The sequence below is a fragment of the Monodelphis domestica genome, chromosome 3 (assembly GCF_027887165.1).
Source record: "Monodelphis domestica isolate mMonDom1 chromosome 3, mMonDom1.pri, whole genome shotgun sequence".
Classification (NCBI taxonomy): Eukaryota; Metazoa; Chordata; class Mammalia; order Didelphimorphia; family Didelphidae; genus Monodelphis; species Monodelphis domestica.
The window spans coordinates 48,801,027-48,826,903 of NC_077229.1; the positions used below are offsets into that span (position 1 = coordinate 48,801,027).

Consider the following 25,877-nt stretch of genomic DNA (forward strand, 5'->3'; position numbering starts at 1 on the left):
GTCACTTAACTTGCCTTCAGTTTCCTCCTCTCTAAAATTAGCTAGAGAAGAAATGACAAACCACTCTAGTATCTTGGCCAAGAAAGTCCCAAATGAGACTCGGACACTGTTGAAACGACTAAAACAACAAAGGACATCTGTAACAAGTGAGGTGAAATGATGTGTTCTTCATTGGTCACTCAGAAAGTCCTTTCCCAAGAATTAAGGGTCTATTCTTGTAGCTGAGGAAACTGAGGCTGAGAAGAGTGAAGGGACTTGCCCCTCTTCTCCCAGGCAGTTGGGATTAGAACCCAGATCTGACCCTGAGCTCCTAGAAGAGACAGCCCCCCTCCCCCGCACTTTGGGCTTTCCTTTTTGTAACTTCTCTCTAGGGTATACAGTGGGCGCTTAATAATTGTAGGTGAGCACCAGGTTTACCATCGGTTCTGGAAGTGATATTGTCCAGTGGCTACCCCCGCTCCTGCCGGCCCCGTGGCATTTGGCATCCCGGCAACGTTCGCGGGGGCTTGATCTGCACGGGCTAAGTCGGCTCTCCCAGCCCGTCTCCCACTAGAGGTGCTCCAGCCCACAGAAGGACACAGATCCGGCCTGTGCCGGCTCCATCCCCCTCCCCCCGGGGCCTCGGCCACTCGGCTAACTGGACCCGAGCTGGGGCGGGCGGGGCGGGCCAGTGGCCGGGAGCTCCCGGCTCCACGTCGGTGGCTGCCAAGGCAGGATTCCTGTCTCCCCTGACCGAGGGCGTACGGGACCGAAGCGCTGAAACCCTGCCTGGGACGTGTGTGTGAGTGTCAGTGTGCGCGCGCGCGCGCTCGAGAGAGAGGTGTCTGTGTGTGTGAGTGTGTACGCGCGTTGTTGGGAGGGAGGAGGAGGGGGAGGAGGGGAAAGGAAGAGGAGGAGGTCGCTAGAAAAGGGGAGGAAGGCAGCCGGAGGGAAGGTGCAGACTGGGGGCCGGGCTGCAGACAGCCAGCTGCGTCTGGGTCTCGCTGGGGCAGAGGCAGAGTGAGGCTCAGCTGGTTGGGGTGGGAGGCTGGAGGCGGAGAAGGGGCCGGGCTAGGCAGGGGAGCTCTCCCTGGCGGCCACAGCTGGAGTGCGGCCAGCGGAGGCAGAGGCAGGGGCAGAAGCAGCTGCTGCCCAGGCAGGGACACAGGCAGGCGCCGGAGCCGGCGCAGCGCGCCGCCTTCCAGCGCTCCCCCGCCGGCTGGCCGGCCGGCCCTGGGCGCACAGTTCCTCGGGCCGGAGGCCATTCCGCCTGCTCTGTCCGGCCCTGCGCCGGGTCGGCTCCTCTCCCCTCTCCCTCCCTCGCTTCGCGTCGGCGCGCACGTAATGGGCTTTCTGGACTCCAGGGTGGGGGTGGGGGGCAGATGGGGCCCGGGGGCGGGGGGTGTTCTCAAACCCTCTGGTCTGCTGCCTGGGAGCTGAGGGAACCGGGCGGGAGGGGGCGGGGGCCCCTGGCAGACGCAGACCCGGCGGCGGCGGCCCTTGGCTGGAGCGCGCTGCTGCTGCTGGCACGGGCCGCGCGTCCATCCCGGCGCAGTGCCCCTGGGCCGGGCGTTCGTGCCTCGCCGCCCGCCCTGGCCCCCTTCCTCTAGCATCCCCGCCTCTCCAGCGCCCCCGTGCTCCTGACGCGCCCCCCTCTCCGCTCTCCCCACAGGCCCCCAAGTCCCGGGCGCGGAGCCCCAGCCTCCGGCAGGCAGGCGGGCACGCAGGCAGGCAGGCCGGCGGCGCCTCCCCTCCGTCTGGTCAGGCCCCGGCTCTGGCCCCCGCAGCCCGAGGAAGCAGTGGAGCAGGACGCCGCGAAGAGGGGCCCCGCGCCCCACGCTGCCGCCGGCGTGCCTCTGCCCCCAGCCATGGTGGGCCACCTGCACTTCCAGGGCATGGAGGACAGCCTCAAAGAGAAAAGCCGGGACGGCTTGTTGGACAGTCCCGACTCCGGGCTGCCCCCCAGCCCCAGCCCGCCCTTCTACTCCCTGAGCCCCGGCATCATGGACAGCCGAGCTGCAGGCAGCGGCGCCGCCGCCGAGGCCCCTGGAAGCGGGCCCCGCGGGTACCCACAGGAGGCCACAGCGGTAAGAGCTCTCCCTCCCTCTCCCGGCACAGTCGCGGTGCCCACCCGCCCAGCTCTCCGCCCGCCGCCGATCTGGCGTGGCCCGTGGTAGCCAGAGCGGCCTCCCTTGGGGGGAAAGAGGTGCCGAAGTGCCCATCCGCAGGCTCCCCGAAAGGTCCCAGCTTGTCCGGGAGCCAGGGGGATGCCCCGCACTAGCCACAGCTTGGGCCCCGGCTTGGTGGTCTCTTGTGACTGGACTCAGGAGGGGGGTCTGAGGGCTTCTCCTTCACCCCTGAGCCCAGAGGGCACAGGCCTGGCACACTTGTGGGGATTGGTGCTCCGTGCCCAGCTCCCCACAGGGCACCCCAGAGGGGGAGCTGCTCAAGGGATGGGGGGCTGGACACCCCTAACTTTGCCATTGCTTGTGTTTGGCCTCCTCTGGAAACCTGGCCAGGATTAGGGGGGAACCTTAGCAGGAAGGTGGTTTAGAGCCAAGCATGGACAATTGGTTGACCTAAGGAGGCCCCCCAAAACAAACCCTGGGCAAAAGGCCAGTAAAGGAAAGGGGCAGCGGAGCAGGGCCGTGGAGTCGTGGCTGCTTTGAGAGGTGCACTTTTTGCTGCTTCCTCCTGGTCTTCTCCCTTCACTTCATCATCAGGAAGGCCTTGATTTAGGGGTCCGTCTCTCTGCCCGTGCTCGCCCTCTCTCCTCCCCCCCCCCCCCCCCCACTTTGCTGCCCCTGAGCCTGAGTGTCCTGCCGGGCACTCTCAGTCCCTGTCAGCCCGGGGAGAGCCTTTCTCAGCCAGAGCAGGCCCGGGGAGCAGGCCGGGGCTCCTGAAGCCAGGCTTCCTTGCTCCCCAGAGCCAGCGTGCACCCTCCTTCTTGCTGGCGGGATGGGTGACGGCTGTTTTCCTTGAAAGGGATCTCTTGCACGCCCAATGGGCAGATTTCCTGCTAGAGGCGTCGTGTCTGAGTTCCAAAGTCATTGGGTCGGCACTAGACTAGGGCACCCCCCCGGGACACTGCCCTACTGCAGCTGCTTTCTTGGGGCTCGCTGCCCCCTTCAGCCTGCCCTTCCTCACACTTCCGATGCCCATTTTTTCAGGCGGCTTCCCAAGCTTCGCCCCTGCCCCTGCCAGCTAGAGGCCCCTCCTGGCACGCCACACTCCGACGCCTCTGCATCTTCCAGTGGTCTCTGCACCCCCAGTGCCTAGCAGAGTGCAGGCCCCCCAGGGAAAAACAGAGCAGCCCTGCCCTCCTCAGCCTCTCGGTCTGAAGTCAGAGGCCCTGGGTTTGAGTGGGTCCTTTACCTGCCAGCCTTGGCCCCCCCCAAAATGAGGCCTCAGGCCCTTCCTGTTTCCTCTCCGGGCTTTGGTCATCCACAAGCTCTAAAGGCAAACTGTGGAATAAAATAATCATCAGAATAGTAACCATGGGAAGAGGCCCTGGCGGCTGAGGTGGGCACGTGGGGGGCAGCCGGCCAAATCCTCCTGTGCCAAGCCCTGGTCCTAACAGACAACACGATGGCGCTTCTGCCCTCAAGGAGTTGATGTTCAACTTAAAAGTAATCATCGACGTTCTAAATGAGTGTCAGTGGGGTAGCTTGGTGGCCGGGTGGTTAGAGCCCAGGGCTGGAATCAGGACCTGGGTTCAAATCTGGACTCAGAGGCTTCCCAGCTGTGTGACCCTGGACAAGTCACTCCATCCCAGCCCTCCTAGCCCTTACCACTCTTCTGCCTGGACTGATTATAGGACAAAAGAGAAGGGTTTAGAGAACAAAAATAAAATAAATCATCAGTAGAGCTTCCTGAAGTTTTTACATACTTTAGACTGTTTGATCCTCCCGATGAACTTGTGAGGCCTCATCAGAGGAGGAAACTGAGGCTGAGAGAAGTCCCTTGTCCCATAGATAGGGTCAAAGGCAGGATTTGAATCCAGGTCTTGCTGACTTCCAGCCACCTTTCTGAACTGAGTCATGGGCAGATGCTTGGCCCTCGGGGTGCCCCCACTAAGACTGGCTCTCCTCCTCTCTGGATGCATTCCTAAAAGTTGGCTATTCTTAATTATTCCTAGCCCAAAAAAAGCCCTACTCAGGTGCTTTCGAGCCTATCTTTTGGGCCGGGTTCAGCGAGCGGGCTGATGCCAAGCGTGCTGCTGCCGAAGGTCCCCCTTGCTCAGCGAGTGCTGCGTGCTCCGTGTGTTGTTGTAGCCCGGCCCTATAAAACGCTCCAGCCTCCCTCTCCCAAGCACGCCCAGGCCTCGGAGACAATGCTCCATTGATTCCGGGCCATCCAGTCAGATGTCTGGGCTCCAGCGTCAGCATCCAAGAAACTCTGAAAGGCATCGCGGGGCCAGGCCCATAAATAAGTGAAGCCCCGTTGACTCTGGGGTTTTTTCTTGCACTTTGCTTTGGAGCGGGGCTGGAATGTGCAGCTCCCCTCCCAAACCAAGCATGCCTTCCGGAGTCCCTCTGGGCATTGGAGAGCAGGAGAGCTCGGAATGCGGCTCCTCGCCGGGCTTTGAACGTAACTGTATCCCTGTGTGTGCGGACGTTGCCTTATTTTCAGGGAGCAAGAATCCAGAACAAGCTATGGGTCCGGCGTGCTAGAGAAGAGGCTGGCTGGATGAGGCAGTGTGGCCTAGTGGGCGGGACACCCCAGAGCGTGAATTCTGGGCCTGCCTCTTCTCGGAGGGATGACTTGATCTCGCCCCTTGAAACCTCCGGCCTTGCCAGACCATTCCACTTGAGGCAGCAGTTAGGGGGCCACCGGGCAACTTCTGCCTTTGATGTCTTTCCTTGTAGTGCCTGGAATTATGCAGTCGTGTTAGAATCAGTCCCAAGTTATCCATTCCAGAGCAGAAAAGAAGGCAAGGCTAGACCATAAGTGGCTTTAGGGTCAGCCGCCAGGATGTGTCTGAGTCCGGATTTGAACCTGGGACCCCGTCTCTAGACCTGGCTCTATCCACGTAGTTGCCCCTTGCAACAGGTGTCTAATAAATGCTTGTAGATCCACCTGCCCTTTGGGGTGAAGGTGAACAAGCTAAATCTCTCTTCCTGTGACGGCAGTTCAGATAGTTGGAGCCTCCCTCCCCCAAAGCCTTCCCTTTTCCAGCTTCCTTCTGATGCTCAGGCAACTAGAGCTGGGGGCCTTTGCTCCCCTTGGTTCTCTTGCAAAGTGTGCCAGCAGCTTAAGAGCTGGCGTTGGAAAACGCCTTCCCCATCGAAATCCTGGCCTTGTAGGAGTTAAGAGTTAACTCTTGGCATCCCTGAGGAACAGAGACTGAGTCTGTGTGTGCAAGCGTGTTCATATGTGTGTAGTGTGCCCACATCACAGATGGCACTGCATGCGCCTGAGATGTACAAATCTAGAGCCGGCTCCATCCCAATCGTTCCTACGGGGTATTTGTGCCCGACCTGTGGTAGAGCCTTCCCCAGTTCATATTAGTCTTATCTGCCATAGTAGGATACATTGTACGTGGGCCTCAACATAGGGACAACATTTTGGTCCTCTTCAAGTAGGAACGATCACAGTGACAACCACACACACACAGCACATATGTGTGTCTGTACATGTGTGTGCATGCACATGTATGTAACTAGCAGTAAGCAGAATGAAGGTAGTGAGATTAAGGAAGATTAGGAAAGGCTTCTCAAAGGAGATGGGATTTAAGGGCAACTAAGAGAGCACAGCAGAGAGAGAGCCAGGTTCTGGAGTTGGGAGATCCTGTGTTCCAATGTGACCTTAGACACTTCCTAGCTGTGTGACCCTGGGCAAGTCACTTAACCCCCGTGGCCTAGCCCTTGCCCTTCTGTCTTAGAGTTGATACTAAGACAATAAGGTGGCATTTTTGATGTTGTTGGTTTTCAGTATATAATTTGTGCTTGAACTTAAAGGAAACTGGAGAAGCTGGGAGGTAGAGATGAGGAGGAAGAACATTCTGAGCATGGAGACTGCCAGGGAAAGTGCTCAAATCCTAAAGAATGGAGTGGATAGCATCAGGTGACAGTGTGTGGGGAGAGGGCTGCAGGCTGGAAGGGCATCTTAAAAAAAAAAACAGTCTACCTTCTATCTTAGAATCAGTACTATGTATTGCCTCCAAAGCAGAAGAGAGGTAAGGGCTAGGCAATGGGGCTTAAGTGACTTGTCCAGGGTAACACAGCCAGGAAGTATCTGAGGCCAGATTTGAACCCAGGACCTCCTGCCTCTAGGCCTGACTCTCAATCCACTGAGCCACCCAGCCACCCTCAGGATGGGTAGTTCTTGAAAACTGCATTTTGAGAGTTCTCAGATGCCAACTTTCATTACAAGCAATTTTCTTCATCCATGAGTTTCCTGTGAAATCATAGGTTCAGTCCAGTCTCTAATTCATACTTCTAATCACCTCCACCGAGGAGGACATTTGAGGGAGTAATGAACATGCCCTGGAAAAGGATATTTTAAATTTTATTGATAAGCTGGGTGGCACATTGGATAGAGTGCTAGGTCTGGAGTCTGGGAGATGCGAGTTCAAATCCAGCCTCAGATACTTCTCAGGTACACGAACCTAGGCAAGTCACTTAGCCTCTACCTCAGTTTCTTCATCTGTAAAATGGAGATAACAATAGAATCTACCTTTCAGAATTAGAGATATTTGTAAATCTCTCTTAAAGGACTATATAATGCTAGCTGTTATTATTAGAAGAGAATAACAAATAATAAGCAGATTCTTTCATGAGAATTAGATAATAAGACATAGTAAAGGAAGAAGAGAACTAGAGGATGGATTTTTTTTCCTTTTGGTGGGGTTATGGAGAGAGGGTCACTAGCTCTATAAATTAATTGAATTAGAAAACCCACATCCAGGAAACATCCAGGTACAAATCAGTCTTAGAGTGGTCTGAGGCCAGTGAGAGTTGAAGTGACTTGTCCAAGGTCACAAAGTAGATACACCTCAGAGGCAGGATTTGAACCTGGGGTGTCTTGAGTTTGAAGTCTGCTTTCTACTCCTACACAATGACTCTCCAAGAAGAGGAAGAAATGTGCAAAGCATGGTTGGGGTGACCTTAGGCAAGTTCCTTTATCTCCCAAGGCCTCAGTTTCTTCCTCTGTAAATGGAGGGAGTTGGATGAAATGATGTCTGAAGTATCTTCCAACTCTCCATCAATGATTCGCATAATTTGTCTGGCTTGTTATCAGTCCACTGCCCTTGGCGTTACACAGTACGGTCTTTATTGGCCCCTGGGAACTAGGAGGGTTGGAGACAGGAGGAGACTGTTCCTCTTAGATGTTTCTTCCTGGCGGTTTGGAGCAGAACAGGGCCCCAGTATTTCATCTGGCTTCCTGCTCGTGGGATGGTGTGTGTACATGGTCTAAAGCCCAGTGAGGGGCCAGGGAGGCTCAGTGGGCCAGTGGTTTCTTAGCAAAGTCTCTGCCAATCCTGGCCTATCTCACATGATTTTGCCAAGGTTGATGTTTAGTATTAATATCATTGAAATGTTTTTTTGGGGGGAGGAGCAATTAACCCTCCCCCCAGTCACTGTAATGACTCCAAACTCACTAGGTACCGTGTTCCATTGAGCCCACTCTTGGGAACTTGTTTCCCTGTTCAGTTTAATTCTTTAAACATGAATTTTGTAGCGCCAGCCTCACAGGATTGGGGTGCAGATCAAAGGAGATAATCTATGGGAGGCATTTTGATAATCTGAAAAGGCCGTGGGAATGTGATCATCATTATCATCTGGTCTTAGTGATGCTAAAGTGTTGTATCTTCCAGCATTGAGGGTCTTGGGAATTACGGTCACACCACAAAGCAGCTAGGCTTAGAATGAACTTTCCTCAGCCTCTTTCTGACCCGATCCGCAAGTCAGGAGGGGGCTTGATCTCACTGAAAAGTCAGTTTGGTGTGTTCTTGCATTTAACACATAGAGATTTCCCAAAGTAAAAGGCTCAACCTATTGAGGCTCAGAGAACTGAAACAGTGCTCGAAGTCCCAGGGTAGGCTCTCCTTTGTGACTTCCCTCCATAGATAAACTGTCCCAGATGAGCAGGGCAGGTGTCCATTCTTAAAGATTCTCAGTAATTCTTTTCACTCCTTCCATTGGCTGTGGACATAACTTTATTCCAACAGGATTGGTTCCCTTCTTTCTCCTATAGATTTCATTTTATGCATTAAAAAAAAAATGTATGCATTGAAATGCATTTTATGCCTGGCTCTTTTCAGGCTTTTCCAGTCCAAGCTCCAGTGGGGTCCAAGACCTGGAAAAAGTTAAGAGCCTAGCCTACACTTCATTTCTGATCTTTTGACTTTAAGGAGTCAGGTAGATGGGTTCACATCCCATATTTGATCCTTACTACCTCAGAACCCGAGGCAGATGTATGTGTTCATCTCTCCGAGCCAAATGAAGATGAGAGTATTTTACAAGATGATTGTAAAGTTCTTCGTGAACTTGAAAATGCCTCAGAAATGTTAACTTGTTAGTATGACTACTAGCCGAATGATCCTAGACAAATCACCCAAATTGTCCGAGTCTGACTCACTTTATCTGTAAAATGGGGCTCTTAATACCAGCAAGATGGAGTCTGAGGGATTGTCATGAAGCTCAGCAGTGGGGCTAAACTTGGAATGCACTTGGTCCTGAGTTAGAATTCTGGCTCCGTCATGTCTTACTTCTCTTCTTGGGGTCTGTTTCCTCACCTATCAATTGAGGAGTGTACTAGACAATCTGAATTCCTTCCAGGTCTCAATCTATGTTCCTATAATTTCTAGAATATGTGTAGATTATCCTTGTAAATATGTACTGGCCCTATAATGGAAAGCTCATTGTTAAATTTCTGTTGTGAATATTTATCCTTCGAAAATCAACAAATGCTACCAAGCAGGGCTTGATTTGTGGTGTTGGTAAGACTTAAGCAAGTGATGGAGAAAATATCAAGAATGCACATTTGGCTTAAAGGTATCCTTTATCCCTCTTTCTTTTCCAGAGAGTCAGTTGTTAAACAGTTACCAGCACACCATTGCTTAATGCTCCATAGAAATGCCAACTACCATCATCATCATTCACTATTCTAGGACTGATCGTTTCCCAGGTGGTTGGAGAAACAACAGCGTTCTAGGAGAGATGATCTTTACTTGGAATCAGGAAGAGCTGATCAGACATTTACTGTGCAAATCACTGAATTTCTCAGAGACTCAGTTTCCTTTTTTCTTTTTTTGGCAAATAGGGTTAAGTGACTTGCCCAGGGTCACACAGCTAGTAAGTGTCCTAGGCTGGATTTGAACTCAGGAAGATGAGTTTCCCTGACTCCATTTTATAGATAAAAACAAGTGAGGATCCTAGAGGGATGGGATTTGAACCTTTCTTCCTAATTCCTATTCAGGAAGGCAAGCTGTCTTCTACAGGGCAATGGTAATAGCTAACATTTATGTCATACTTCCTGTGTGCCAGGCACTGTGCTAAGCTCTTTACAAATAGTATCTTGATTGTTTCTCATGTTATCACTGGGAGATGTTGCTGTGATCCCCATTTCACAGATGAGGAAACTGAGGCAAACTGAGGTCTTGCCCAGACAGCTTGGAAGTGGCTGAGGTCAGAGTGGAATTTGGGACTCAATTTACTCCTCACAGCAACCCTGGGAGGGAGGTGCTATTATTTATCCCCACTTTACAGATAATAATAATATTTCTAAATTAACTTATACTTTTAAAAATTAATTTACAGATATTATTTTAATGAATAAAATAATTAAATGTTAAATTCATGTACAGATAATCATCATGGCAGTTTCTGTTTCTATGGCATATATATGTGCCAGGCACTTGATCCTCATGACAATTCTATGGGTGTTATTGTTATCTTTTTTTTTAACAAATAAGGAAACTGAGGCAAATAGAGGTGGCTCAGGGTCACACAGTGAGGAAGTGTCTGAGGTCAGATTTGAACCCAAGTCCAGACCTGCTCTCTATCCTCCAAACCACTCCCAAGTATACACACATATATTAATATAATATAGATACAAAATATTTTTTTAAATGTAACTTCCTCCTTTTTGCATGGGGACTTTGCATGGGGGCTTTCAGGGACTCCGAAAGGGGAAAAAGACGTCTCCCTAAGAAGGGATCTCCAGCCCCCCTTTGCCAACAGGGAAAGGATTCCTAATGAATGTGCCAGTTGTTTGCATGGAAATCAGGGTTTGGAAAAGTTCTGTCCCCTTCTCCTAAGCCAGCACCTTCCTGGTTTGGGTCTCCTGCTCATTGGTTTGGCGAATCCCTTTTTCTCAGTAAGTTTCAATCAAACTTGGGGTCTTCTGAAAAACCGATCCGACGAGGGGGCAGCTGTGGATGGAGAGTCAGGCCTAGAGATGGGAGGACCTGGGTTCAAATTTGAACTTCAAAGCAGTGTGACCCTGGGCAAGTCACTTAGTCTTGCCTCGCCCTTCCTGCTCTTCTTGCCTTGGAACTGATGCTTAGTATTAATTCTAAGGCAGAAGGATGAGCTTTAAATTTTTTAAAAATAGCTATTGATGTAAAACCAGTCTTTACGCCCGCCATGATGTCTTCTCCTCCATCCCGAGTCCATCCACCTCTGGAGAGGGCTGCCAGGCTTCAGCACGGGGCCTCTGGACTCCGCTTGCTCTTTGAATTCAGCAGCGTTCTGAGCCAAGCTTCCATCTCCTCTGGCCAAATCTTATTTGTACCTGGTGGTGTGCCCGCCGTCTCCCCCAGGAGACTGGGAGCCCCCTCCAGGCTGGAGACCCGGATTGTGCCGTTCTTCACTCTCTAGGGCTTAACGCTGTGCCTGACACTTAGTAGGGACTTGAGAATTACCCGCTGGCTGACTGTCAGGAACTTAATTAACCTGGTAAATTGACAGCACTGCCATGGCTAGACAATGTTGGACTTGGGGAGGAAGAAGAAATCCCCATCTTGGACACTTACTAGCTATGTAACCGTGGACAAATCACTCCAATTTTCTCAGCCTCAGTTTCTTTGTCTGTAAAATGGGGATCATTTTTACAGCATGGACTTTAAAGCAGGATTGTGAGAGTCAAATGAGACAGTGACTGTAAGACCCACTTTGCAAGTCTTCTATATGTAGAAAATGTTCATTATAGTTAGTAGTAGTAGTTTTATTAGGCATCGTAATGGATGGGCAGTGGCCTTAGAATCACAGTATTCTTGGTGGAGGTTTTATTAGGCATAATAAAATGGGTAGGATAGTCAAATAAATATTATATATAAGAAAGAAATAGAAATAATTGTACTTAATACAAAATTATTAATAACAAATAATTATAATAAATGTAGCATAATTATGACTATGATACAATAGCCTGATCTAAATATCAATATATACTTAATGATTAACAATTATGATTATAATGATATTATAATTATAATGAAAATATAAGATATAAAATAATTACCCTTAACATAATTAATAACACATAATTATAACTGTTATAATTATAATAAAACACTAGAAGATAGAAATATAATTATACTTCATATATAATTAATAATAAATAATTATAGGTAGCTATGTTATAATTATAATAAAATATAAGATAGAAATATAATTATGCTTAATACAGAATTAATAACAAACAACTATAACTATTGTATTATAATAAAACATAAGATATAAATATAATCATACTTCATATAGAATTAATAACAAATATAACTATATTATAATTATAATAAAACCTAGGATAGAAATATACTTCATATAGAATTAGTCATAAATAATTATAACTATTATAATTATAATAAAACATAAGATATAAATATAATTATACTTCATATATAATTAATAAATAATTATAACTATATTATAATTATAATAAAACCTAGGATAGAAATACAATCATACAATACAATCATATAGAATTAATAACAAATAATTATGACAAGAAAAATAATAAAATATAGGATAGTAAAATGGATAGAAAGCTTGCAAAAAGAGTTGGGAAGACCTAGATTCAAATCCTACCTCAGCCCTCTACTGGCTGTGACCTAGGGCCAGGCATCTAACCCCTCTGGTGCTCCAGGCCACTGCATACACCTATGACGTGGACAGATGCATCCTTGGAGGGAGTCCTTTCAGGGGAGAATTCATAATAGGGTGCATATATGTATAAACACAAAGTTTTATTTCATCTGTTTCTAGTCTACTAAGGATTTCCCCTCCAGAAGAGCCATGGGAGAGAAGGGCCACGGGGCTCTCTGCCTCGAAGGCTTGAGGGCCTCCTGGGCCTCAGGATCTTCCGGCCACTGCGGGGAGCCTGAGATGGCTGTCTCTCCCCAGTCTGTGCCCGGGTCGCAGACAGGGCCTTCTCTCTAGATCCCTGGGGCCTGTCCATAGACTTTGTCAGGATTCTTTTTCCCCAGAAGGCCCAACCCGGCTCATTTTACAAGTGAAGAAAGGGAGGCCTCCTGGCGGCCCCGGACTCGCCCAAGGTCACCCAGGTAGCCAGCAGGTCTCTGGGAGGCTCCCGCCTTCCCCGTCTCCCCCCACCCCTTTGGCCCAACTCCGGCCTCTAGGGCTGGTTCCAGTTGTTTGATGGGACGTGCTAAGCCTAGCGCCTGAGTTTGGCTCCAGAACGGGGCCCACATGGCCTGGCAGCCGCAGGCCTCGCCGTGGAGCGGGGCTGTGTACAAACACAGGGCCGGCTTTCCAGGCTGGCCCACGAATGTGCCCCTGCCCCTGGGCCGTCGGGTTTGCCATGGAGAAGACGGCCTTTTTCCCTTCTCTCTCCATGTGGGCCCCAGTGAGCAGGCTTTCCCGCTGCCAGTGTGTATTTTTGTTTCCATCCAGTGAGTATTTATACTCTCACCATAAGGCCAGTGAGTCACAGGGGACGGAGGTGGGGCCTAGTGGTCCGAAGGCACTTCCGTGGTCGGCCCTCCTTTTCCCAAGCCCTGCCTGCCCGCCTCCCGGGCCTCCGAGGTCCCTCCTCATGCCGGCTTCCGGGGATCCTGTCCTTGTGCAGGCCGAGGCCTGGCTCCCCGGGCCTTCCTCGGCCTCGAGAAGGGGCCTTCTGGCTCCGGGCCACTCTCTGGGGCCTTCCTAGAGCTCCTCTTTGTCTGGGCCTCGCTAGCCTGGGAGAAGCCCAGGACAGGCGCGTGCTTTGGCAGATGACTCGGCTGCCTCCTCCAGGCTGTCCTCCCTTCAGGGTCAGGAAGGGGGCCACTTCTCACGGCGTCCCCAGACAGGGACCGCAGTGGTTCCTTCTCCGTGAAGTGAGGGCTTGAGCTAGAGGAGCAGTCGGGGGGCCTCCCCCCATTTTATAGGAGAAGGAGTGGAGGCCCAACTAGGCCGCGGGTGACACGAGGAAGCAAGAGCCGAGCGGAGGAGCCAGAGCCCGGCCTCTGAGCCCGGAGGCCCTCTCTGCTGCGCCGCCTGGGCCTGGCCTCCTTCTCGGGCACGAGCCTCGGGTGGAGACCGTTGGCCGGCCCCTTCCGTCGTGTCTGACTCCAGATCCGGCTTCCCAGACTTCCTCGCTGGGCAGGTCGCTTCACCCCCTGGCCTGGCCCTTGCCCTTCCGTCTTACAGATTTGTACTAGGGCAGAAAGTTAAAACAAAAGATTTAGAACTGGGAAAGTCCACTTTTGTCATTTTGCAGATGAGGAAACTGAGGCCCAGGGAGAGGCTTGCCCAAGGCCGCACGGGTCAGAAGGGCCAGAGCTGGGGTTGGAGTCCCGGTCTTCCATGTCTCATTATAGCCACGTACTACTTAAAAATCAGTGTGTGCCGAGTTGAATTGGCCTCAGTTTCCTCATCTGTCGCTTGGAAGAAGGGAGATGAGGTCAGAGATTCTTACCCCAAGAGCTTAGGATAGATAGACAGACGGATATAGATAACTGGATTTTTATATCATCCATTTCACTTGTAATTCTATAGATTTAAGTTTATATTTTATTATTTTATATTTTTATAAAATAATAAATTTATAAATATATTCTATATTATTATTTAAGTGTCATTTTATTTTATTTTATAAAATCGTGCTTCTGAGAGAAGGTCAATAGGCTTCACTGGATGGACCGAGTGGTCCAGGACACAGAAAGAACCCCTGGACCACCGGACCCTCCATTCTAGCTGTGTGACTTTAGGTAAATCATGCAACCTCTCTGAACCCTCCGTCTCCAGTGAGAAAGCTGGAGGCCTGATCTCCTGGGTCCCTTCTGATTCTGAATCCTTCATCAATCGAGAGACCTTTGGGCTGGGCTTTCACAGCCATCTCTGGCCTCCCTCCCAGCCTGGTGCCTGTTTTCCTAAGCCGGGCAGATTTGGTAGAAGCATGTCTGGGCCCTCTCAAGGGCCTGCTTCCACGGCGGCTGGAGAGCTGCTTTTTGGGTGCCAAACGGCGCCCTCCCTTGGCTGTGACAGCCGCTTCCCTTGCCCGACGTCTGAGCTGGCAGGAGCCCCGTGGGGTTGGCAGGGCCATTTTGGTGTTAAAATAACCGAGGCTCCCCGAGCATCCGGCCTCCTGCCAGGAGGGGAGGCTGGGAGAGGTCTGCGGCCTCCCTCACCCCTGAACCCAAGTGGTTCCTCTCGGCCTGCTCCAGACCTTCCTCGGGGCTTCGAGCTTCGCTGATCCTTGTGGGCAGGGCTTTGCTGCATCCCAATAATGTGAGGCGTCATTTGTGACAGTGACTTCTATTCTAGAGAACGAACGTGTATATTATAAACAAGAGAGCATAATAAATATCTATCATCCGCTATAAGAGTATAAGAATATGATAGAAATAAATATGTAGAACATATTATTCTATATTATGAATAATCAATTATAATAATAATAAATATAATTAGCAATAACAAATATGTAGGGTATATTAATAGATTATACTAATAAACAATAATTAATATACTAATAAACAATAATAAATATGCTGTTTCATAGTTCTATATTATGAATAATAGTGCATGATAATATAATGAATATTATGTAAAATATAGTATGTATAAATAATAGATTATAATAAACAATAATTAATAATATAATAAACAGTAATACATATTATGTAGAATATATTGCTATATAGTATAAATTCTAGATTATAATAATAAAACAATAAATATTATATAGAATATACTGCCATGTAGTATAAATAAATATTTATAATAATACACCCTATAAATAATATAGTCTAAAAATAAATAATATAGCATACTGATAATTATTAAACCAAATATTATGATAAATAATAATTTATATAATAATACTTTATTGCCATGTGATAGAAAACAACAATGTATTATATAATAAATAAGTTACAGTTATATAATAAACAATTTTATTTTTCCATAATACATACTAATTTATTATTATATAATAATAAAAATGTTATATGGTCACATCCAACTCTTCATGATGACATTTTAGGACTTTCTTGGCAAAGATCTGGAGCAATTTGCCATGTTCTTCTCTAGTTCATTTTACACATGAGGAAACTGAGGCAAACAGAGTTAGTGGCTTGCCCAAGGTCACACAGCTAGTGTCTGAAACCAGACTTGAACTCATGAAGATGAGTCTTGCAGACTTGAGGCCTAAGCACTCTGTCCACTGCGCCACCTAGCGACTCGACAAGTACGTACACCCCTCCCAAGAGAATTTATATTAATATAGTACACCTAAAAATATGGTGTATATATAATAAATATATAGAATTTAGCATACATAATATAGTATATATAGCAAATATAGCATATAAACGTATAATACACAGCACCAACAATAATTTAATAAATATTTAATGCCTAATTCATTTGTTATTAATTTTTAAACAATCATTATCGCACTATAATAACAAATACATTCTGATCCAATCTATAATAAATACATGATATAGTATTATAATAAATAATTTACTAATTGGGATTATATTAATGCATAATCTAATGGAATGATTAACGTGGCTCACATTTATGTGCTGCTCTGAGTTTTGTTTGTACGTATGCAACCTACTACTTTTGGCTCCACTGATTGAACGTGAGCTCCCTGAGAGCAGGGACGGCTTCATTTTCGTCCTTGTGGCCCTCGTGGCAAGCACAGTGGCTGGCCGGGAGCTAGGCTAGGACACAGGGACTCCATCCTCCGTCTGCCATTTTACTGGTCTCTCTCTCTCTTTCTCTCTCTCTCTCTTTCTCTCTCTCTCTCTCTTCTCTCTCTCTCTCTCTCTCTCTCTCTCTCTCTCTCTCTCTCTCTCTTTCTCTCTCTCTCTTTCTCTCTCTCTCTCTTTCTCTCTCTCTCTCTCTCTCTCTCTCTCTTTCTCTCTCTCTCTCTTTCTCTCTCTCTCTCTCTTTCTCTCTCTCTCTCTCTCTCTCTCTCTTTCTCTCTCTCTCTCTCTCTCTCTTTCTCTCTCTCTCTCTCTCTCTCTCTTTCTCTCTCTCTCTCTCTCTCTCTCTCTCTCTCTCTCTCTCTCTCTTTCTCTCTCTCTCTCTCTCTCTTCTCTCTCTCTCTCTTTCTCTCTCTCTCTCTTCCCCTCCCTCTCCTCTCTCCCTCTCTCCTTTTAAGTAACCTTTACCTTCTATTTTAGAATCAATCAATTGGTTCCAAGGCAGAAGATCAGTCAGGCCTAGGCTTTGGGAATTAAGTGACTTGCCCAGGGTCACTCAGCTAGGAAGTGTCTGAAGCCAGATTTGAACCGTGGACTTCCCATCTTTAGGCCTGATTCTTCATCCACTGAGCCCCCCAGCTGCCCCTTCTTGTAGTATAGAAGACTTGTTTGGAGTAGGGGGCACAGCTAATATGTGTCTGAGGTGGAGGCCATGTTGATGTGGAGTTCTAGAATGTTTGTTGATCGATCCGCGTGGAAGAGGGAATGGGGATGGTGTGGGGGATGCGAGAGATACTTTCCAGTAGTTGAAGGTTTTGATGTGAAAGGATTGGTTTTGTTCTGCTTGGCCCCAGAGGACAGAACAAGCCATAACAGGAGGGAGCAACAGATGGAGCTGCCCAGAGCAGGCACAGTGAACGTGTGGCCTCTTGAGGAGGGAGGGATCTCCCCCCTGGAGATCTGGGAGCTAATGCTGGATGGCGGCTCATTCAGGAAAGTCTCCAAAAGTGAAAATCTCCCACCACTCTGCACCTCCGCCCTTATGGTTTGCCCTCTCCTTCTCCAGCTTGTTTGACTGGATGATGGAATGATGAGGAAACTGAGGCCAACAGGGTGAAGTGACTTGTCCAGGGTGGCCCAGCTAGTACGTGTCTGAGACTAGATTTGAAGGTTTGGCGCCCTGTGCACTGCGGTGCCACCCTGGCTGCCGTGTGTGCAATTAGAATCTGCTCCCAGGACTCTCTCTCCCAACATTCCATGTTCCTTCTCATGTGATGTGCTAACTGAGGGAGGATATAAGTTTTGTGTAGCCCCGGCCCTCTCTCTTCCCCCTGATTGCAGGGGTCAAAGCCAGCTTTGGGACAGGCAGGAGAACTCACTCACTTTCTGTTTTACTTTCTGTTAGATAATTAAGTTTTGAATTTCTACTTCTTTTAGTTTATTTCCTTTCTACTTCAAGTGATTATTAATAGACTTTATAAAATATAATACTTGGAGTTATTGATATTAATTTTAAATCTTATAGTACAAGGTAGGATTTTAGTTGGGACTTGAAGGAAGTCTAAGATCATAGAACCAGGGCTGGGCAGAACTTCAAAGGTTACCTACTTTAAAGATGAAGAAACTGAGGCACAATGAGGTCATGTGACCTGCCCAAGACCAGGGACACAGATAATGAACAGCACGTCCAAACTGGAATCCAGACTGTCTTACTCAAAATCCAACCTCTTTCCCCCTAGAGCTGCCTCTCTGGCAGTGGCAAGATTCGAATCCATGCCTCGGCTACACTGCCCAGATCCCTGGTTAAAGGCAATCCTTGTTTTCACAGTGAGGCACCATCCTGACATTTCTGGGAGGATGTCAGCTTCGTCAGGGTGCATCATTTTGTAGCTGTTTTACTGCTCTCTCCTCGCAAAGATTTTATTTTAAAATTCTGCCTCGATGCTCCTTCACTGGACCATTGCAAGAACAAGCCAGTCTGGCCTAAGTGGACGAGAGCCCGGCCTAGTTCCAAGACCATCACGGCCTGGTTGGCCATCAGGGAGGGACCTTTTTGGCTCTGGCGGCTCAGAAATACCATCGAGTCACCGTGATAGGATGGACAGGGCAGCCGATCTGGCGCCAGGGAAGACCCGAGTTTAGATCCAGCCTCAGAAGCTTCCTGGCTGGGTGCCCCTGGGCAAGTCACTCCACCCTGTTGGCCTCTGTTTCCTCATCTGGAAAATGGGCTGGAGAAGGAGGCTAAAATGAGCCTCCTTGCTGAGAAAACCCCCATGAGGGCACGAAGAGTCAGACACAGCTGAGACACCGGAACCACAGTGCAGGCACAGGCTCTCCCTCGTGCCATCCCTCCGTCTACGGGGCAGGGAAGGATGATGCCCGAGATGGCTCCCCTCCAGAAAGGCTCCCACCTCTGGCAGCACTGCCCCCCCCCAAAGGATTAGCCAAAGGGAGAGGCAGGCGGCTGGGCCGGGGCAGCAGGGAATAACGGGATTCCCCTGAGGTGGACGGACTGACTCTGCTCCCTGGCCTCTGCGGGCCGTATTGGAGAACCGGCGAGGGAAGGAGCCCAAGAGCAATAGCAGGCTTTAGAAGGAACTTCCCACGCCTCCGGGATTTAGGCTGAATTCTTCCAGACCTCAACATTTCCAGACTGACTTCCACCTTCCCCAGCCTTTCCCCCCACTTTCTACACTCTTGTCCTCCTAACCTGCCCTGACAGTCCCCAGGCAGTCCTGTGCCCCCGGGGCAGCCCCTCCTCCCGCCATCTTGTAGGACCCCCTTTCCTTCCAGGCTTAGCGCATGGCACGGCTGCCCCAAGGGATGATGGGTCGGGGCAGAGACAGCCTCTGCCAGCTGGGAATCCCTTCATTCCTGCCATCAGCCTTTCCTCATCCTATCTCCAATGCTCCCATGACACTTAGGGTAGCCCCGTGCCTGGCACCCAGGAGGCATTCTGGGAAGATGTAATTATTGTTCCCCGGCACTATGTAAGTATTAGCCGTTATTATTACCCAGTGCTTGACATCTAATCGGCGTTGTGTAAATATTAGCTGTTATTATTACCCAGTGCTTGGCACATAGTAGGCAGTATGTAAGTATTAGCCATTAGTATTACCCAGTGCTTGGCACATAGTAGGTGCTGTGTAGGTATTAGCCATTAGTATTACCCAGTGCTTGGCACATAGTAGGTACTGTGTAAGTATTAGCTATTATTATTACCCAGTGCTTGGCACATAGTAGGCATGTATTATATACGTATTAACCATTATTATTACCCAGTGCTTGGCACATAGTAGGCATTATGTAAGTATTAGCCATTATTATTACCCAGTGCTTGGCACATAGTAGGTGCTGTGTAGGTATTAGCCGTTAGTATTACCCAGTGCTTGGCACATAGTAGGTACTGTGTAAGTATTAGCTATTATTATTACCCAGTGCTTGGCACATAGTAGGCATGTATTATATACGTATTAACCGTTATTATTACCCAGTGCTTGACATCTAATCGGCGTTGTGTAAATATTAGCTGTTATTATTACCCAGTGCTTGGCACATAGTAGATACTGTGTAGGTATTAGCCGTTAGTATTACCCAGTGCTTGGCACATAGTAGGTACTGTGTAAGTATTAGCCGTTATTATTACCCAGTGCTTGACATCTAATCAGCGCTGTGTAAGTATTAGCCATTATTATTACCCAGTGCTTGGCACATAGTAGGCATTATGTAAGTATTAGCCATTATTATTGCCCAATGCTTGACATCTAATTGGTGCTGTGTAAGTATTAGCTGTTATTATTGCCCAGTGCTTGGCACATAGTAGGCACTATGTAAATATTTGCCGTTATTATTGCCTAAGGCTTGGCACATAGTGGGCACTATGTAAATATTCGCTATTAATATTATTGGCCAGTGCTTGGCATATGGTAGGCGCTGTGTATTAGCTGTTATAGTATTGCCCAGTGTTTGGCACAGTGCCAGGCACACATGCTTTAGAAGCAGTAATTGGGGGGTTCCAAATGAAGACTGAGGAGAAGACTCTCTTGCTGGGGCTTAGATGGCTTAGAATGAGTCACGGAGACGCTGACCCGACCACCTGGACGAGGACGCTCTCAGAGCGAGGAGGGGGCGACCAGGGCCGTCACTCTGGTCAGAGGCCAGGCCCCACTGAGCACTGGCCCTGGTGCCCCACCCATTCCTCGTCTCTGGGCTTCCATTAAAATGGGTCTCTGTTCATGTGACCTGCCTGGGTGGCTCCTCTGGGGTGGGGGTCCCCGTGTACCTGGCTACATGGGGTCGTGCTGTTCTCCCCGCAGGCTCCTCACCTCCTCCAGGACTCCGCGGTGCTGGAGATGAGGCCCCGGCTGCTCCCAGTATTTTTTGGGGAAAGCATCGAAGTGAACCCAGAGCCCACGCAGGAAATTCGGTACGTGTGCCAGTGGCTTTCTCCCAGGTGCAGGGGAGACATGGTGGGTCTTGAGATGGGGAGGGAGGATCCGCTTTTAGAAACAATCCAATTGGGTTGACCAGTCATTTCTGCAGTGTCCAATGCTCCAGGTCCCCATTTGGGGCAGAGATGCTGCTGTTTCCTCCTCCTCCATTTTATAGATGAGGAACCTGAGGGAAATGGTGAAGTGACTTGCCCAGGGCCATACAGCGAGGAAGTTTCTGAGACTGGATTTGAACTCAGATCCTCCTAACTCCAGGCCCAGCCCTTTACCTACTGTGCCAGCTAGCCGCCTTGTCCTAGGAATATGAAATAATCTCTAGTCCCAGGGCTAGCAGGGGAATGAGAAGCTACAGAAGGAACTATAATATAGGCCAAAGCACAGACCACCCAGGAGAGATGGAAGAAGGTGCTGAGAGGCCACACCTCTGTTGGAAGAGCATGGATGGTGTCATGGTAGAATGAGCTACAAAAGGCTATAAAAAATGTCAGCAGGCAGAAATACTACGGGGGGAGGGACAGACAGTAAGAGGAGAGGGAAGAAGGCCACCCCATGCATGGGCGCCATATGCAAAAAGGCAGACTAGAAGAAAAGTGGGGCATCTTCTGTTTGGCAAGGGTGGGAAGGCAGGAAATCTTGCCAGAAGGGCAGATTGGAACAAGGTACGGCAGGTTTGGGATGCCTGGCTAAGAAGGCTAAGAAGTCTGTGTTTTTTTTTCGATAAGCAATGGAGAGCCATGGAGGGTCCATGAGGGAAGTGGTCAGAACTCCCCCTTAGGAAAACGCCTTGCGCATTTGTGAGAAGAATGGATTAGAGGGGAGAAAGGAAATTCAATCAGAAGAGGCTCAGTGGATAGAGAGCTAGACCTAGAGATGGGAGGTCCTGGGTTCAAATGTGACAGGGCATTTCCTAGCTGTGTGACCCTGGGCAAGTCACTTAACCCCCATTGTCTAGCCCTTACCACTCTTCTTCCTTGGGACCAATACACAGTATTGACCGGAAGATGGAAGGTTTAAAAAAAAAATAGTCAAGGGAGGAGGTGCCTGTGTAGGTGGCAGCCGGGTTTTTCCCTTTGATGCCTCGACGGCTCTGGGATTGCCCCCTCTGCTAGCACAGATCACCACCAGTCCAAGCTTTCTCATTCCAAATCCTCGACTTTTTGTACCAAAAAAAATAAAGCAAAACGAGAAATCCTGTGTGACCTCCTGCCTCAGAGAGAAAGGGAATTTCCCTAGCAAGCCTCAAATGTCAGCTTTTTCCCCACCCCTAGCTGACAGTTCCTGTTTGGCAAAGCAGGATGGATGTATTAGGCCCTTCCTAAGCCATTACTGGCGCCCACTGGAAGTGGGATGGGGCCCTTGCACCCTCCAGGCCACAAGGGAGGAAGTGTTTGGATGTGGGGAGATGGAGCTCCACGTTCCACTTCTGACCTATGAGCAAGCCTCACAGCCTCTGCAGGTTTCCGTTTCCTCATTGTAAATCAGATGAGATGAGAACCCTGTGAGGAGCCTTCTGGCTCCAGAGCTGGATCTCGGCTTCCACCTCTGCAGAATGGGCTTGATGCAGACCAAATGAGAGAATGAATGGAGAGCCGAAGCCCCAAGTCAGTGTCACTTAGAATAATGCTTTGGCTTTCGTCTTGCCCCTAGAGAGGAGAGGGGCAAAGGAAGAAGCCCCTTCCTTATCTGTATCCAACCTGGATCTATAGTGTTTGCCCATTTTCTTTAAACCCTTGCCTTAGAATCAATACTTTGTATTGGTTCCTTGTCAGAAGAGCAGTAAAGGCTGGGTGTTGGGGGTTGTAATTTGCCCAGGATCGCACAATCAGGAAGTGTCCGAGGTCAGATTTGAACCCAGGACCTCCCTATCTCGAAACTCGGCTCTCAATCCACTGGACTACCTGCTATATACCAGGCCCTGTGCTAAGTGCTTTTATAAATATTATCTCTTCTGAAACACACCAATCTTGAGAAGCAGATGCTGTTACTCATCCCCATTTTATACTTGAGGAAACTGAGGCAGACCAAGGTGAAATGACTGGCCCAGGGTCCACACAGATTGAGTCTGAGGCTAGGTTTGAACTTAAGTCTTTCTGGCTCCAGGCCCAGAACTCTATCCACTGTGCCACCTGGAGGTTTTGCAGAGAGAAGGCTGGCTTTTGGATAGCACAATGGGGTAAAATACAGGAAGCAGGGATGATTGTCTCCCCATTGGGCAGAGGTCTGGGGCTCAGCCTCTCATGGTTTCCAGTGGCACACTGCGAGTGAGGGGTGGAAGCAGGCCGTAATTCTAGGCCCTGGGAGTTGCCCAAGAATCCCAGAGACCAACAAGTAACCGAAGTCTGAGCAAAATGCAATCTAACACAGCCCACACTCAGTGTGTGCCAAGAATACCGTATAACATTAATATGTTTTTATTATTAATATATATTAATAAATGCTTTATTATTAATATACATTAATAAATGCTTCATGATTCATTTAGTGTCTCCTAGGTGCTGGACTCTGAAAAATATATATAATACTTTTCCTTGAAAAGATGGCAGGAGGCACTCAGTGGAGTATTAGACACAGAGAAGAAGGTCTGAGTTCAAATCCCACCAGTTTTATGGTCATGGGCACCCCTGTCCCGTCTGCTTTTAAGCCACATTCCCGACTTTAGGACTCTTTCCACCAGGCTGTGGTGGCTGATTTCAGCTCTTTTTCCTTTTCTTTTCTTGGCTGCCCATCCCAGCTGCAACTCTGAGGTCAGATACGACTCCGAGAAACACTACCGAGATGACATCTTCTACATCCCCGTCCCCACAGTCACCTCCTACAGCGAAACCATCATCGCCACCCCGAATTGCACATGGCGGAACTACAAAACCCAGCTGACCTTTGAACCCCGTCAGCGGGCCCTGCGATTCCAGAGCACCACCATCATCTTCCCCAAGCACCCCAAGAACACTTACCGCACCACCCTCCACTACAGCCTGGGCTGCCCCAAGCGGTGGTTTGCATCCAGCGTCCAGCTGGAACTGTGTGATGACCTTCCCTACCCTGAGGAGCTCTAACGGGCTCCTGCTTGGGACCATGGGGGGCAGAAGCAGGGGCGGGAAGCAGAGACAGACAGACAGACAGAAGGGGATGGAAGAGAACCTTGGCCAGGAGCCTCAAGGGGAGGGAGTTTAAGAAGGCTGGCTGGGGGCATGTGGCTGGGGGCTGGCCTTGGAAGGAGACTGTTGGAGGGAAGAAACAACCAGAACCTGGTCCAGAGAAGCTGCCACCACCTGCCCCCAGCAGGGCACATCTGGTTGTATTGATCTTGTTTTACTTGTGGAAGATTAAATAAATATATCTATTTTATTAGCATTTCAAATGGAGTCCAGGCCCGTGGTTTGGCAGACATGGGGGAATGATGGGAGGTGGGATCAGAATGTCTTAGTAGCAATAGCAAGAGACTCTGCTCTTTTTCTCCCTTTGGGGGATGAGTTTCTGTCCCATCTGACAGGTGAGCCCCTCAGCATGGCTTAGCTTTCCTGGGTTAGAGCTATATTTTTCTCCCAGGCCAAGCCTAACCCTGGCGCCGTGTTCTGGGATATGAGCCAAGTGGCACAGCATGTATTTTCATTAACACGTGGAGGAAGATGTGCAGGCCTGCTGTCTGAGAATCATGGTACAATAGAAGAGATGGATGCTGTGGGACTTGGGTTCAAATCCTGCCTCTTCCACTCTCCTTGAGACCTTGAGCAATCATTTTGGGGGCTTCACTTCCACATTTGTAAGATGACATGGTTGGATTAGGTGCTGTGGTGGATGAAATTCAGTGTGTAATTCTCAGAGCAATATTTGGCTTGTAACCTCAATTTCTAGGACCCCAGAAAGAGTTAGGGGCTTAGAATAAAACTGCCCCCCCCAATTTGTTTTTTTCATTTTCCTGGCCAATTTTCAAAACCTTAAGAAAAGCTAATCTGTAGTCTGGGAAGGGACGTCCCAGAGAAGCCAGGAAGGAATCAGAGAGGACACCAAGTCAGGCTGAAGGAGGAAGGCACAGGGGTTCAAATAGGGAGGCCCTGAAGATGAGAGGAACTAACAGTCAACAGGAGGGGAGGATGTGATGGCAGGAGGCGCTTCTGTTTAGGCCTGGTTTGGACTTTGTGGACTTTTCTATCTCAAGATTCTGAATCAAGACCCAGGAGGGAAAATCCTCGCAAAGAGGCCGCCTCACTCTCTGAGACTGGAATATGGAAAGGGACCTGAGTGGGGAGACAGAGGAGTCTTTCCCCCCAATATAGTTTTTATTTATTTAATTTACTATTTTTAATTGTATGTGTCTAAGTTTTTAATATTAATTTTTAAAAATTAATATTTAAATATTTAATTTTATTTATTTTTAAACCCTTATCTTCCATCTTGAAGTCAATACTGTGTATTGGTTCCAAGGCAGAAAGAAGAGTGAGTGGTAAGGGCTAGGTGATGGGGGTTAAGTGACTTGCCCAGGGTCACACAGCTGGGAAGTGTCTGAGGTCAGATTTGAATCGAGGACCTCCCGTCTCTAGGCCTGACTATCAATCTACTGAGCCACCCAGCTGTCCCCAAAATATTTAATTTTAAATTAAAATTAAAATTTTTAATTCATTTAAAAAATTTTTAAGTTCCAAATTCTCTCCCTCCCTGTTCCTTGAGAAGGAAGCACTTGGATATGGATTAAGATTCAGAGCAATACATGCACAGCCCTGGAGGCACTAAGAAAGGCAAATCCAGGCCCTGGTTTCAAGGGGCTCACGCTGTAGTAGGAAGAACGACATGGAAAGAAGTGGATACGAGCCAGATAGAGACAGAAGAGAGTAGAGGTAATTGGCAGAGGGACAGCATGAGTATTAAAAGGGGCTGGGGAAGACACCAGAGAAGTCAGCAGGCAGAGATGAAAAGGGAGGGCATTCCAGGCACAGGGCACAGCCAGTGCAAATGCCCAGAGTCAGGAGATGGAGTGTTCAAAGTGAGGAAAAGCCAGGAGGCCAGTGTCACTGGTTCCATCGCCTGGGCAGGGGAGAGGCAATGATTAGATAGCTTCGGTTTTTTCAGGTAAGCATTCAGGGTCATCAGCTGAGAAGGGGGCTTGGATAATGTTGCAGGGCAAAGCCAGAGCTATGGTGAGGAGCATGGCTGTCAATCAGAGAGGAACAGCCTCAGAGCTTTAAAGCTGGAAGGGAGTGTAGAGGCCAGCCTTCTCCCTTTACAGAGAAGGAAAGTCCTAGAGATGTGTGACTTGCCCAAGGTCACGCAATTTGTTAGTGTCTGAGAAGAAATTTGAACCCAGGGATTATTCCTGACTCCCAAATCCAGTGTCCAAGTCA

At 48.8% G+C, this 25,877-nt stretch overlaps 1 protein-coding gene across 4 annotated transcripts; it reads left to right on the forward strand.

The window, feature by feature from the left end:
• The first annotated feature begins 525 nt into the window (after positions 1-525).
• On the forward strand, positions 526-23,899 carry RFLNA (refilin A). Of its 4 annotated transcripts, none has more exons than XM_056821895.1 (4): positions 526-781; positions 1,652-2,066; positions 20,407-20,516; positions 23,273-23,899. In XM_056821895.1, exons 2-4 carry the CDS (start codon positions 1,848-1,850, stop codon positions 23,592-23,594), a joined length of 651 nt encoding a protein of 216 aa, XP_056677873.1. In that variant the 5' UTR covers positions 526-781; positions 1,652-1,847; the 3' UTR covers positions 23,595-23,899. The 4 variants fall into 4 exon arrangements, with proteins under 4 accessions (XP_056677873.1, XP_007490002.1, XP_056677872.1 ...); XM_007489940.2 differs by lacking the exon at positions 526-781 and adding an exon at positions 852-1,320; XM_056821894.1 differs by lacking the exon at positions 526-781 and adding an exon at positions 852-934.
• The last annotated feature ends 1,978 nt before the right edge of the window (positions 23,900-25,877 follow it).